The sequence below is a fragment of the Rhincodon typus genome, chromosome 24 (genome assembly GCF_021869965.1).
Source record: "Rhincodon typus isolate 14 chromosome 24, sRhiTyp1.1, whole genome shotgun sequence".
Classification (NCBI taxonomy): domain Eukaryota; kingdom Metazoa; phylum Chordata; class Chondrichthyes; order Orectolobiformes; family Rhincodontidae; genus Rhincodon; species Rhincodon typus.
Window position 1 is genome coordinate 32,396,315 of NC_063355.1, and position 14,382 is coordinate 32,410,696.

At 41.5% G+C, this 14,382-nt stretch overlaps 1 protein-coding gene across 1 annotated transcript in view; it reads left to right on the forward strand.

Moving 5' to 3' along the window:
* The window catches only part of LOC109911197 (P2X purinoceptor 2), a 68,210-nt gene that overhangs the window by 27,208 nt on the left and 26,620 nt on the right, over positions 1-14,382 (forward strand). Inside the window, exons 8-9 of the mRNA XM_048611604.1 lie at positions 3,099-3,235; positions 3,576-3,666. Of these exons, the coding sequence (XP_048467561.1) occupies positions 3,099-3,235; positions 3,576-3,666 (228 nt within the window). The remainder of the gene's footprint in view (positions 1-3,098; positions 3,236-3,575; positions 3,667-14,382) is intronic.

The window sequence follows — 14,382 nt, forward strand, 5'->3', positions numbered from 1 at the left end:
CCCTCTGCCATGCAAAACTATACCATCTCCAACTTATTTTCCTTGAATATCTTTTCACTTCCCAAATCTGTGGCTACCTTTCCCAGAAATTCATTTTTTAAACATCCCTCCAATCAGGTATTCACCCTGCCACAGTAATAAACTGGGACTTCAAGTCACAAATGACATTGTTTTCAGTTCCACAACAAGCATCATTCCTTCATATCCCTCTCGTTCACAACAGTTTGAGGTTGACCCAGACATTTTGTGGTGTTAAAGGTGCTAGATAACCGTAAGTTGATTTTTTTTCTTTGGTAAAAGTTGAATGAGAGGATGGGATTGATGAGAGAACAGGAGAAATTTGCAGTTTTTCTTGAACTCAAGCCAGTCCTGCTATTTCACCATCTCCAGTTCCTTCTGTGTCAACCTTTTGTCTTCACTTGTGTTACAGGAATAAACAATAGAGACTCCTCATTCTCCTTCTGCACTGGCATTCCCTCCTGCAATTAGCAACCTTCCATTTCCAGATGCTTATCATGCTGGAGTCAACCTTCCCCGATGCACATTGTTGAACTCCGAAATAAGTGTTAGATCAATACAGAACATTTTGGGTGAGGGCTCTGCTCACAATGCTTGAATTGAATTGAATTAGCTTTATTGTCACATGTACTCAAATGAGTACAGTGAAGAGTTTATATGTTGCCATCTTAGGATCATAGGTACCCAAGTACAATCCTTAGTTACAGATTAGAGAAATGGAAAAAAAAGTTGCATTGCAGCTGTACACAGTATGACCATAAGTCAGAAAAACAAGAAGCAAAGTTTAAAAAGACAAACATCACCCTCTCTCTCTCAAGTCTCTCTGCAACAGACCAGTGCAGGGGGCCTCCATATGGTCTGACCACTGACTGGCCCCACTCCCACACCGGGCCACTACTGCCACACTCCACACTAGGCTGCTAGTCACAGGCGTCCCCGCTCCGGCCGCTGGTCGCAGGTGTCCCTGCTCTGGTCGTGGGTGCCCGCACTCCGGCCGCTGGTCGTGGGTGCCCACGCTCCGGTCCTGAGTGTTCGCGCTCTGGCCGCTGGTCCCAGGTGTCCGCGCTCCAGCCACTGGTCGCAGGTATCCCCGCTCCGGCCGCTGGTCGTGGGTGTCCTCACTCTGGCTGCTGGCATTTCCACAGACCATTGGCCCCGCTTTGGAGGCTGGGACATGGTGTCCGAGGCCAAAAGAAGGGAGGAGAGAGGGCAAAAGAAAAGAAGAAAAGAAAAAGAACAGCAGAGGAGCTCTGCCTGGAGCATTCTACTCTGCCACGATCTTACCAGAACTTACCGCTTCAGATCCATTTAGACACACCAGAGTTTAAGAAGTTTAGGAGAACTTCAGAGAAAATGAAGATGAAATTGTTCAATGTTAGAAACAGCGTCAGCTTAATGGAATTCATTTTACCAAGCAGTGAACTGAGAAACCCTGGGTCCTGGGTCTCCAAGTGAGTACTGCCTCTTGCTCGTTTAGAAACGATACTCATAGAAGCGTAGAATCGAGGAGCAGAAATAAGCCTTTCAGCCCTTTCATCCTGCTCCACCATTCAGTATGATCATGGCTCATCATACATCTCCAAACCATGTTCCTGTTTATTCCCCATACCCTTTTAATCTCTTCAGCCCTTAGAGCTATGTTTACCTTCTTGAAAACTTTTTGCTTCATCTACTTTCTGTGGCAAAGAATTCCATAGGCTCAGCACTATCAAAATTAAGAAATTTCTCTTCATCTCAGGCCTAAAAGGCCTACCCTGTACTCTTAAACTGTGACTCCTTGATTCTGGACTGTCTGGTCATTGGGAAGGTCCTTCCTGTGTTTATCCTGTCAAGTCCTGTTCGAATTTTATAGGTGTCTACGAGATCCATCCTCATTGTTCTAAACTCCAGTGAATATAGGCTTAATTGATCCAATCTGTCTTCATATATCAGTCCTGCCAATCCAGGAATCAGTCTGGTAAACCCTCATTGCAGTCTCTCCATTGCCAGAACATCCTTCCTCAAATAAGGATCCCAAAACTGCACACAGTACTCCAGGTGTGATCTTATCAAGAACTTGTACAATTGCAGCAAGATGACCCAGCTCCTATACTTGAATCCTCTCACTATGATGGCCAATATATTATTTGTTTTCTTCATCACCTGCTGCACCTTCCTGTTTATTTACAGTGATTGATAGGCAGGGACACCCCGGTCTCATTGCATCTTCCATTTCCCAGTCTATTGCCATTCAGATAATAATTTGCCTCCCTGTTTTTGCGACCAAAGTGGATAACCTCAGACTTATCCATGTTATACTTCATCTGCCATGCATTTGCCTACTTACAGAGCTTGTCCAAATCACACTGAAAATCACATTAGAGTGTTCCTGATTAGCCTTTAATCACCACTAAGTACCTCATTACCATATTAACCCAGGACTCTTGTGCTGCTTTAATCAATAATTCATTGAAGGGATAGAGTTGCTTCTACTTAAAATGTTGATGCATTTGTACATTCATTCATCCATCAATGCTTCCACCATTTTCCAAGTATTAAAATGGGATGACAAAAGGTCGTTTGGATGTCAGTTCCTGTACAGAATAAATGCAGTCTACTTGATTAAGGGCATTAGTACATTCATCATGATCTTCTAAGGAAAATTCTACATAGATATCACAAATCGCCAAAAATCAAGAAAAATTTTATTTTAAATTTCCAACATTCTATCCTCCAGTTTCACTCAAGCCTTCTGGGTTCAAACAACACAATTCACACAGAGGGTGGTGTGTGTATGGAATGAGCTGCCAGAGGAATTGATGCAGGCTGGTACAATTACAACATTTAAAAGGCATCTGGATGGGTACATGAATGGGAAGGATTTAGAGGGATATGGGCTAAATGTTGGCAAAAGGGAACAAGATTTATTTAGGATATCTGGTCGGCATGGATGAGTTGGACCAAAGAGTCTGCTTCCATGCTGTACATCTCTATGATTTTATAAACACATGGAGTATTTGATCATCAGAATGATGGGGAAACTGTACTTTGTGTCCAGTGGGGCATTGATTGTAATCCTTTGTTTGTTTCTTTATAAACAGGGAGGAATCCTGGGAATAATAATAAGCTGGATCTGTGACTTGGATAAGGCAGCTTCAGAATGTAACCCTCATTATTCCTTTAGAAGACTTGATTCTGTTTCCCAAGGTAGTGAATCTTCCTTAGGATATAATTTCAGGTCAGTGCATCCCTTGCTTTCGGGGTGTGAGTTCTTATCTGTTGATATACTCTTGTTTTGCTACAATAAGAATTGTTACTTATCTTTAAGATTGAGAGACTTAACATGCATAATGGAAGACTCTACTAAGGTTATAATAAACTGAAGGGAAAAAAATAGTTTTACTCTCTGAATGTATATTCATCTCTCAACATCTGTGTCACTACATCTTCATCAATTACACAGCATCCCATTCTCACTGAGCTTTGTTAGTTGCATTTGGGTGTAACGTTCAAACAAAGAACTAGCACCATAAAAGAAACTCTCAATTTTCACTTTCATTTTTGTGTCTGAATTACAGGCATGCAAAGTACTACATGGAGAACGGCACTGAATACAGGACTTTAATAAAAGTGTTTGGGATAAGAATTGACATTGTTGTTCACGGTGAGGTAAAACCAGTTTTTTATTCAAATTATTTCCCACTTACATGCCTAACTAGTAAGTGTTAAACTTCTGCTGAAAGGAGACTACTCTGATTGTATGAAGTATGTTGTGTTTTTCCTATACGTTTTAGCTGCAAGTTTGATTTTCAATAGATTTCATCACCCTTTTTCAAAATTTTCACTATTGTTAGTCTCGGATGAGTCCATTCTTTATCCCACTGGGCTGGCTGACCCCATCTCAAACTGTACCACGGTACCCTATCATCAAGATGAATTGTAGTGCAGTTGGCAGCACATTTGCCTCAGAGTCCAGAAGGTTGTAGGTTCAAATCCCTTTTCAGGAATTGAATGGTTTGACATTCCAGTCCATTATTAAGTGCTGCATTGTCAGAGGTGCTGTCTTTTAGATGAGATGTTAAACCAAGCCCCTGTCTGCTCTTTCAGGGAGAAATAAAAGATCCCGTGCAAATAGTTTGAAGATATATATGAATTGAAGGAAAGCAGAGGAGTTAACTCTAGTGTCCTGGGAAATATTTATCCCTCAATCAACATCACAAAAAACAGATTATCTGGTTATTGTTAAACCCCTGTTTCTGAGGGTTTGCAAATTATATGCAAATTACAGAATGATTACAACATACAAGGAGCCCATTTAACTCATGTCTGCACCAGCTTGCAAAACCAGCATTTCACTTAGTGCCACTGTGCTACTGCCTTCCCATAACCATGCACATTGTTCCTTTCCATATCTCACTCTGAATGCTTTGATTGAACCTGCCTCCATCACACTCTCAGGCTGTGCATTCCAGACCCTAACCATTCACTCTGTGGAAAAGCTTTTTTCATATCACTTCTGCTTTTTGCCAATTACTTCGAATCTATGTCTTCTTGTTCTTAATCCTTTCTTGAGTGGGAACGGTTTCTCCCTATTTAATCTGTTACAGATTCCTCATGATTTTAATGAGATTTCCTCACAGCCTTCCCTCCTCCAAGAAAAATGGTCACAACTTCATAACTGGAGGTTCTGATCTTGGGAACCATTCTCCTCAATATCTCATATGCCTTCACATCCTTCCTAAATTGTGGCACCAGAACTAGATGCAGCCATCCAATTAATGCTGAATTAATGTCTTATGTAAGTTCAACAGAACCTCCTTGCATTCGTTACCACCATGACCACACTCAAAAAGCATTTTGAGAGTTGGTGATCATGAAAAACACTACATAAATACAAAACTTTACTTTTTTATGCTTCAGAATTCCTAGCCTTGCAGTATGTAGAAAGATTTTATTCAGTCCATGTGCAAAATCCAGGTTCAATCTTTAGGGTTATTTTATAGTGAAGAAGGTAAAATAATTGTAGAGAGGAAAGCTCTGACCAATATTAACCTATTATTAAAATATTGCAAAGTTAATCTCATGAAAGCACATATTTTATCAAGAAACCACAAGACTTAGGTCATGGAGTTGGTGAGTAGTGATGATTTCTTGTCACTGACTCTCCAAACAGATGGAATAATCACTTTTAGTTCACTCTGGAAAAGCTCTGTTTTGAAAAGATTTTATTATATCTCCTCTTAGCCTTGTCTGTGGTGAGAATATCCAATTAGTAATCATTCTTTGAATGATGTTCTTTGAGGTCATAAATAGCACATTAGGTGACAGAAGATTGGAAATAAATCAGCCTTCTTTCAAAAACTCAGTACTTGAGCCAATCAGATCCATTCTAGAATATTGTTGTTGATTGGCTAGTCAGTCTAGATCAGTATTTGGCTTTCTTAAATCCCCACTTGGCTCCAGATAATCCATTCAACCTCTGACACAGGCTGCAATGCAGCTCAACTGCTCACTCTAGCTAAATTAGATGATATGTCTATCACCTCCAGAAAATTGGAAATATTGTTCTTGTTGATGAGCATGCAGCATTTTCAATTACATCATGTTATCTACCAGATTCCTATCTCACTTCTAAACCCTCATCCATGTCATTGTCACTGAAGTGCTCTCATTGTTGGCTTCCTGACCTCCATGATACATAACTCCAGAATGAACTTTTTCTTATTGTTAGTTGTGTTGTCTATTCTGCTGCTAGTTCCTAGTTTTTGTCTACTTAGTGAGGACTAAAACACATGTTTGTGGATTATCATTCTGTCAAACCTGTAATTTTGTTCTCTTTGGGGTTGGGAGAAAGTAAGTTGTGTTTCTTTAGAAATAAGTAGCTCAAAATCTTTATCAAACTCAGCACTCCGATACTAAGGAACAGATATACTTTAGTATCGTGTTGATTGATGGATGTCCTAATCTCCTCTCACCCTTATTTTAGTCAACTTCATTTCCCTTCTGTCTCAACACATTGATTTGAAAATCTTCATCCTCATTATAATTCATTTTTCATTGGCCTATGTTCCTTCACAAACTCAACAATCTCAATGTCCTAGTTTGCAAATTGTGATCAGAGTTTTACCCTGTTCCGACTCTGCTTCAGTCTCTTACCATCTATTATATACCCAAAAAGTAACTGTGGCTTTGGCATGACAGTTATTAAAGTCATTACCTGGAGGCTGAGCATGTGAACATATTGAGGGCATATCATGATTGTGTTGTAAAAAGGAAAGCTGCTTAAGGTCTACATGTCTAACTGGTGGAACCACATTCACTGGTAAGTAGCCTACACCCATTTATGTGTTAAGAGATTATGTGATGTACTTAGACATTTTCTTATGGTGAGTTGTGATGTTCATTCTACTACTAGCTCCTAGTTTTTGTCTACCTAGTGAGGACTGAAACACATGTCTGTGGATTATCATACTGTCAAATTGTAATTGTTCTCTTTGGTGTTGGCAGAAAGTAAGCTGTGTTTCTTTGGAAGCAGTTATCAAACTCAGCACTCCTAAATTAAGGAATATACATACGCTAGTATCATGTTGATTTAGGAACTTGGAAAAGTAGATTAGTATTGGACAGTGAGATTTATCCCACTTGACGTAAGATAAACATGAGATCCAATGCCTTGTGGGATTATCCTGGCTGGATAGACATGAGAACATTACAAGTGTTCTGTGCTGGTAGGTGTTGGCTAATTCTTTTCCTTTTAGCTAAGAGATCTGTATTATCAAGAAGTAGTAATATATTTAATTATATGTTTCATTTAGTATCTCAAGACATTCTTCTTAATGGTAAGGCAGTCCCAATATAAATCATGAGTAAAGGTCTCAAAGGTTTTAAAAAATAATCAGTAATCCAGGTCATCCCTTCAACTTTTCTTCAAAGGTTTTTGAAGACCACAATCTAAACTTGCTCTGCGTTTCTTATTACATAGTTTATGAAGGACTTTCATTTACATAGTCCCAATCATGACCTCCAGATCGCCTGAAGCACTTCACAGTCAATTAATCACAACAAACGTTTGAAGCATATGTTAGGAACTAGGTATCAACTGCACATTAACAAACACTACCTGCAAATGAACAGCTTCTGTTGCCTAATTTAGTCGTTGTCTCAGTTTCCATTGTGGTTAACCATCTACAATGATCTCTTCTGCTTCTATTTTGTCTTCCTGTTTTTGTGTCAGCTTTTTGTAGTGTGTTTTGTTCAAATACGTGTATTCAGAAGTTAAAGGACAGTGAAACTCACTATCTCTGCATTTCTGTTCTAGTTAACCCAATTCTGTCCGTAACCCACAGCATCTATTCTGGTATGTATTTTATACTGAAACTGCACACTTAATTATGTCCAACCAGTGGGTTACTTGGTTAAATCTAAACTTTAGGGCAGGTGGCTGTTCCTCGGCTCCACCAACTGGCAGTAGTAGTCAGTGTCCCTTTCACGTTTGCATCCTCTTGAGCAAATAGAAATTTTCCTACATGAGTTCGTCAATAGTTTTATTTTGAACAAGTCAATCTTGACAATTTCAGTGACATTCTTAGGCTTGTACATGGACAAAAAATGCCAAGAGTTGCAGTCATTGCTGAAATTTTGTTATGGGTAAAATTCCACAGTTATTGTTGAAAGCTGAAGCCCAGTACTATGAACACCTCATGGCTGCATTGCATTCAAGAGAAACTTAAGAGTTCTTCATTTTTGCTGACTTGCACATTCATCCACAACTTCCCTAAAGTTTACATGGCCACTTTGTAAATGCCTTCTGAAGATTTCTGATGTGAGAAATATTCCCTAACGAAATAATTTAAATTCGATTGTGCACTAACCCCTGCAGGAATGTTCAAGAAATGTCTTAAAATATTCAACATTATTTGTTGATCTTTCTTTCGAATTGGAATGTAAGTGTGGATTAAGAAGAGATCATCCACCTGACATACTTTCTTCTTTAACATGGTTTATATATTTCGATACTGTTACTGAGTCTCCTCAATTCAGCTTGAGGCAGGGGAAATTTGCCTTGGCTTCAATTCAGCAAAAGATCCTGGACATTAGTGCAGTATTTTGCACATGTTATTCATTCCTGATTGAATTGTCCCAACTGACCAGCAAAGTAAAATGCTTACATTTGCTATGCTTGCGATTTTCATTCCATCTCACCATGGAATTACATCTAGTACTATTCTGAGAAAGATCATCAGCACAGTAACTGGCTGCTGAGAGTACATCTGCATGAAAAGTTTAAGAGCCAATCATACCAGTTTTATACTGCTTTGCTGTGTAACCTTGTTACACCCAACATAATGACTTGATGACTTAGACTCCCTACAGTGTGGAAGCAGGCCCTTTTGGTCCACACCGACTCTCACAACATCCCTCCCAGACCCATCCCTCTATAACCCACCTAATCTACACATTCCTGAACACTATAGGCAACTTAGCATAGCCAATCCACCTAGCCTGCACATCTTTGGACAGTGAGAGGAAACTGGAGCAAATCCGCAGAGACATGGGGAGAATGTGCAAACTCTACACAGACAGTTGTCCAAGTGTGGAATCGAACCCAGGCCGCTGGTACTGTGAGGCAGCAGTGTGGCCCCTATTAATCTCTGCAACAAAACACCATAGATCATGTTGCAACCCAATCTTCCGCGCCTCTAGGGGAGAATAAGATTACTTTAACAAAGAAACAGAGACATATTTTCAAACAAATTTTTAAAAAAGTATATATTGCTGGGCATTAGAATGAGGTTGCAACAACTTCATCAATTCCCCAACACTGAATTTTGAAATGTTGAAGCCCCTGCAGCACTGAACTCCTAATCTGGCACTTTTAAAGGCACTCCCCCAGTGGCAGGCTGGAGTTCCTCTGTCAAAGAATTCTCAAATGGCAATGCCATTAATCTGCACTGTCAGCTGCACGAGGATAGCTGGTCTTTGCACCTTTTGGCATCTGTGCAAATATTGATGGAGAAGAGTACTCGTGAAACACAGATATCAATCAGGTACAGATATTACCCAGCCACTAAAATCTGCCCTAACATGCTTACGATCTGCATGAAAGCGGACTCAAAGACAATATTGAACTGGCTGAAGTTGCAATCCATCGAGCAAGGTAACAGACAAAGAAACATCCCTTTCTGATGCTCTCAATGCCTTCTATGCTTAGTTCAAGCAGAATGCCAGCAGCACAGTGTCACCCGCCCCGGCAACCCTGGAATGCACCTATGCCCAATGTCCCCATTGCAGATGTCAGAACGGTTTTCCTGGGAGTCAACCCAAGGAAAACGACAGGCCAGGACAGAGTCCCCGGCCAATCACTTAGATCTTGTGAGGACCAACTGGCACAGGTATTCATTGACATCTTCAAGCTCCCCCTCCTACAAACCAAAGTCCCCACCTGCTTCAAGAAGACCACCATCATCCCACTACCAAAGAAAGCACATGCAACCTGCCCTAATGACCATTGCCCAGTGGCTCTGACCTCCATAACATGAAGTGCTTTGAGAGGCTGATCATAGCCCACATCAACTCTAGTCTCCCAGCCTGCCTACAATTTGCTTACCAACATAACAGGTCCACAGCGGACGCCATTTCACTAGCCCTGCACTCATCCTTAAACATCTGCACAAGGACACCTACATCAGACTTCTGCTCATCGACTGCAGCTCCACCTTCAATACCATTGTCCCCTCCAGATTGATCTCAAAATTCCGAGACCTTGGTCTCGGCTCCGCCCTCTGCAACTGGATCCTCAGCTTTCTGGCCCACGGACTGTAATCAATGAAGATAGATAACTGCACCTCCTCCACAATAAAACTAAACACTGGAGCTCCCAAGGCTGCATTCTCAGCCCTCTATTGTACTCCCTGTACACCCACAACTGTGTTGTCAAATTCTGAATGAATGCCATCTACAAGTTTGCTGATTACACAACCATGGTGGGATGAATATCATACAATGATGAGTCAGAATACAGAAAGGAGATAGAGGGCTTGGTGACATGGTGCAATGAGAACAACCTCTCTCTCAACATCAGCAACAGTAAAACTAAAGAACTGATCATTGACTTCAGAAAGAAAGGAGGAGAACACTCCCATCGATATCAATGCAGTTGAGGTTGAGAGGGTGGAGAACGTCAAGTTCTTGGGAATGACGATAACCGACAATCTGTCCTGGACTTCCTACTTAGATGCAATGGCCAAGAAGGCACAACAACTTCTCTTCTTCCTCAGGCAGCTCAAGAAATTAGGCATGTCCATAAGGACCCTCACCAACTTTTACAGATGCACTATTGAAAGCATGCAGTCAGGGTGCATAATGGCCTGGTATGGCAACTGCTCTGCCCAGGACTGTGAGAAACTACAGAAGGTTGTGTGCACAGCCCAGACCATTACGAAAGCCAACCTTCTATCCGTGGACTCCGTTTACACAGCCTGTTGCCACAGAAAGGCTGCCAACATCATCAAAGACCTCTCCCACCCTGGTTATGCTCTCCTACAACTTCTCCTGTCAGGCAGAAGATACAGAAGCATGAACACACGCACCAGCAGGTTCAAGAACAGCTGCTTCCCTGCCATTATTGGACTGATGAATGGACTCTCTAACTTCAAATAATGCTGATCTTGCTAATATTGATCTTGCCTAGCACCTGCCCCGTGCAATGTAACTTGCATGCCTCTGTCTAGTTTTTGTCACCCTATGATCTGTATGCTCTTGATTACTTTGATACACCTGTACTGCTCGTAAACAAAGCTTTTCACTGCACTTAGGTTACTCGTGACAATAAATCAATCAAATAGAATGCAATACTATTTCTCCTATAGGCACAATTCATAACCTGGACAGTAATATCCAAGACTGGACTAGTTTTGCAAAGTGGTTTATTTTTCTAGGTTTCCAGTCAAACACATTGATATATTGCTAAATGTAAAATTTAGAATTAGAGTCAGAATTGCTTTATTGTCACTTGTATTCATGTGAGTACAGTGAAAAATTTACACGTTGCCACTTACGGCACCATTTAGAGACCAAGGTACCTAGGTACAGATTCTTAAGAATAAATTCTTAGTGAAAAAATTAGAAAAATAAAGAAATAAAAAGTCCAGCAATAAATTAGAAAAATAGAGAAATAAAAGTTCAGAATAACAGTCCTTCCAACCAGACTGCACCCGGCTTCACCTTGAGGATGGGAGTCTGTGCTGGCTCTCACCCCAGATATTGCTGATGCCGCCCAAGGATGGGAGGTAAAAAGAAAAAGAAAATGGGGATAAAAAGCACCAAAAGAGAGAGAAAAACAGAAAAGAAACAGACAGAGTGGAAGACCTCTGGCCCAGGAGTCCTACTCCACTGCCATCTTGGAGTTAATTTATTGTGAGACAATACAATTGGGCAATGTTTCAAATAGTTTTCTTTGTAAGTATTCCTTATATTTAAAAGAGGTATCCTGGTGCAGTTTAATCAATATGCCTGCAAAATTTATTTATTACAAATTATAAGCCTCTTTTAAGGGCATTTCTAGCCAACCACTTCTGAATAACATAATTTTATAACTGGACATGACCCAATAAACCTATACAAAATCATTTGACAGCTATAATAAAGCAAGAACTGCGGATTCTGAAAAACTGAAACAAACAAAAACAGAAATTGCTGGAGAAACTCAACAGGTCTGGCAGCATTCCTGGAGAGAAAACAGAATTAATGTTTCAAGTCTGATGATCCTTCTTCAGATTCTTGTTCTGTAATGGTGGTGTAATTACTAGGTCAGGGTCCTCACTCACAGTGAGGAGAAAGTGGTGCATTTGGTTGGAGGAGAGCAAGGCTGCTCATGTTGTGCCAGGGACACACTAGTGCACAGCCAAACCAGTTAGCTCATTTGTGTTGTATTGCTCTGCCATTACTACAAGTGCTAACCCATTCTTCTTCTGCACAAGCTTTTATCTGTTTTCAACAACTAATTCCCCCTCTACCCTCATGCAGCTACTAACAGTGTTCAGCAAACCGCTGCAAATACGCCAGTGCCAGAGACCCTCAGCTCCACCTCCAGCTCTGAGGAGAAAGTCACTGAATCCTCTGAGGATGCAGAGACAAGGCTTTCACCTGCATCTTCCTGCAATTCAGAGACTTTCACCTCACTGGATACACATTCTAGGTTAGATTTGAGGACACATTCCAGTGAGTACGCCACTGATCATCTGGCTGAGGAAGAAAAGGCCCAGGTCTCTGGCAGTCAGAGAACTGCCGGAGACCAGGCACTTGCTCAGCCCCAAGCGGAAGACGTGCTCCTGTTTTCTGTCCATAAGGGATCTGGTCAACCTGCAGAGGGAGACACAGGAACATCAGGGGAAACTGTAAACTGCAATGAACAGTGGAGGAACCTGCCAATATTTTCACTGCTGTGTTGGTTGCAGCTCATGGAGATCCAGGTGCTGCTGGATATACATATAGAGCTGCACTCCCATGCACCAGCCATGACTGCTCAGCATCAAGGTGACAGGGGACACAGGGGCTTGACATCATTCCAGCTGCTCCTTCTTCTTAGAGAGGTGCCAGAGGCAAACACCGGGCGGAGGAGCAACACACACAGAAGCTTCTGTCTCGGGGAACTCCAGTGTGGCCCTTATTCTCCACCTACCTCATCACTCATCCCAAGTCTGCAACTACACAAACCAAGGAGGGGGAGTTTGCATTTGTGTCTCAGCAGACTCTCAGCGAGCAGGTCTGGGCTCTCTGATCCTAAAGGCACCTCTGGACAACTGCTCAAGTCTTCCAAGTCAACAGGGCCAAACACCGAGTGGCTGCCTCCGTCCCAGCTACTGACAGTGGGACTGCACCTAGTCATAATGGGACGGAAAAGAAGAAGGAAACATATTGAGGGTGTATAGGTGGTATTGATGCTACATCCCTGTAAATAACCTTTCATTGTTGTAATATATTTCTACTTGCATTGTTACAATGTGTACTGTAGAATAATTTTTGCCACAGTAATTAGTTAAGTCACACCCAAGAGAGATGAGAAGCCTCAACACACATCCCAAGGATGAAAGAGGCTGCAATTACCAAGAACTATTTATCTCTAACAAGGTGCCGATTCTGAGACTGCAGCTTACAGCTCGGACGGCACTGAGGCTAAAGGCAATGACTAGTGAATAATTCAGGCCTTGACCTGCACAGATTATTCCACATCTATACCCACCTTGTGAATACAAATACACAAATTAGGACTAGACCATTCAGACCCTCAAGCCTGCTTTACCCATTCATTAAGATCATGGCTAATTTGAGTGTAACCTCAAATTCATATTCTCATCTAATCTGATAACTTGTCACCCCCATGTTTCACAAGAAATTACCTTTGCCTTAAAAACATTCAAGGACTCTAGTTCCACTACCTTTTCATTACTCTCTTGAAAGTAAATTTTGCATCATTTCTATTTTCAACAGGCAACCCCTGAGTTTTAAACAGTGACCCCTAGTTCTAGATTCTCGCATAAGAGAAAAGCAAATTATGGTAACTTAACAGTTGACATGCACTTGAAACATGGAAGTGTACCCAATGACGGAAGAGTCAAAACTTCCTTAGGACTCTTGTTAATCTGGTGGCTGTCATGAGGGACTGTACTACATATCACTCAGATGTCATATCTTCACGGATGCCTTAATAGCTACCTAACATTAGCATCATGCCATGTTGCACACTGTCTCACTGCTGTTTTTCTCCCTTGTGATCACGTTGGCCAGGTTATGTGTAGGTACGTTAAAATGGGATCACACAAAGATATTGTGCACATAACGGTATGGACAAAAAGACATTTATTCAGCAAAACAGAAGGTAAAGGACTGCATGAACAACAATGTTCACCTGTCCAGTGCACCACCAGGGCTTTTTGCCAGATAAACAGCACAACATCAAAGAATAAAGCAAAGTCCAGTCTCAGCACATTCATCCTGGAAGCCGGTGGCTGTTAGGTTGTCCCTGATCCATCTAGCTCAGCGATGTTTTGTCCATCCTTAGACCATAAGACCATAAGACATAGGAGCAGAAATTAGGCCATTCCGCCCATCGAGTCTACTCCGCCATTCAATCATGGCTGATAAGTTCCTCAACTCCATTCTCCTGCTTTCTCCCTGTAACCCTTGATCCCCTTGATAACCAAGAACCTATCTATCTCAGTCTTAAATGTACTCAATGACCTGGCCTCCACATCCTTCTGTGGCAGTGAATTCCATAGATTCACCACTCTCTGGCTGAAGAAGTTTCTCCTTATCTCCGTTCTAAAAGACCTTCCCTTTACTGTAAGGCTGTGCCCTCGGGTCATAGACTCTCCTACCAATGGAAAC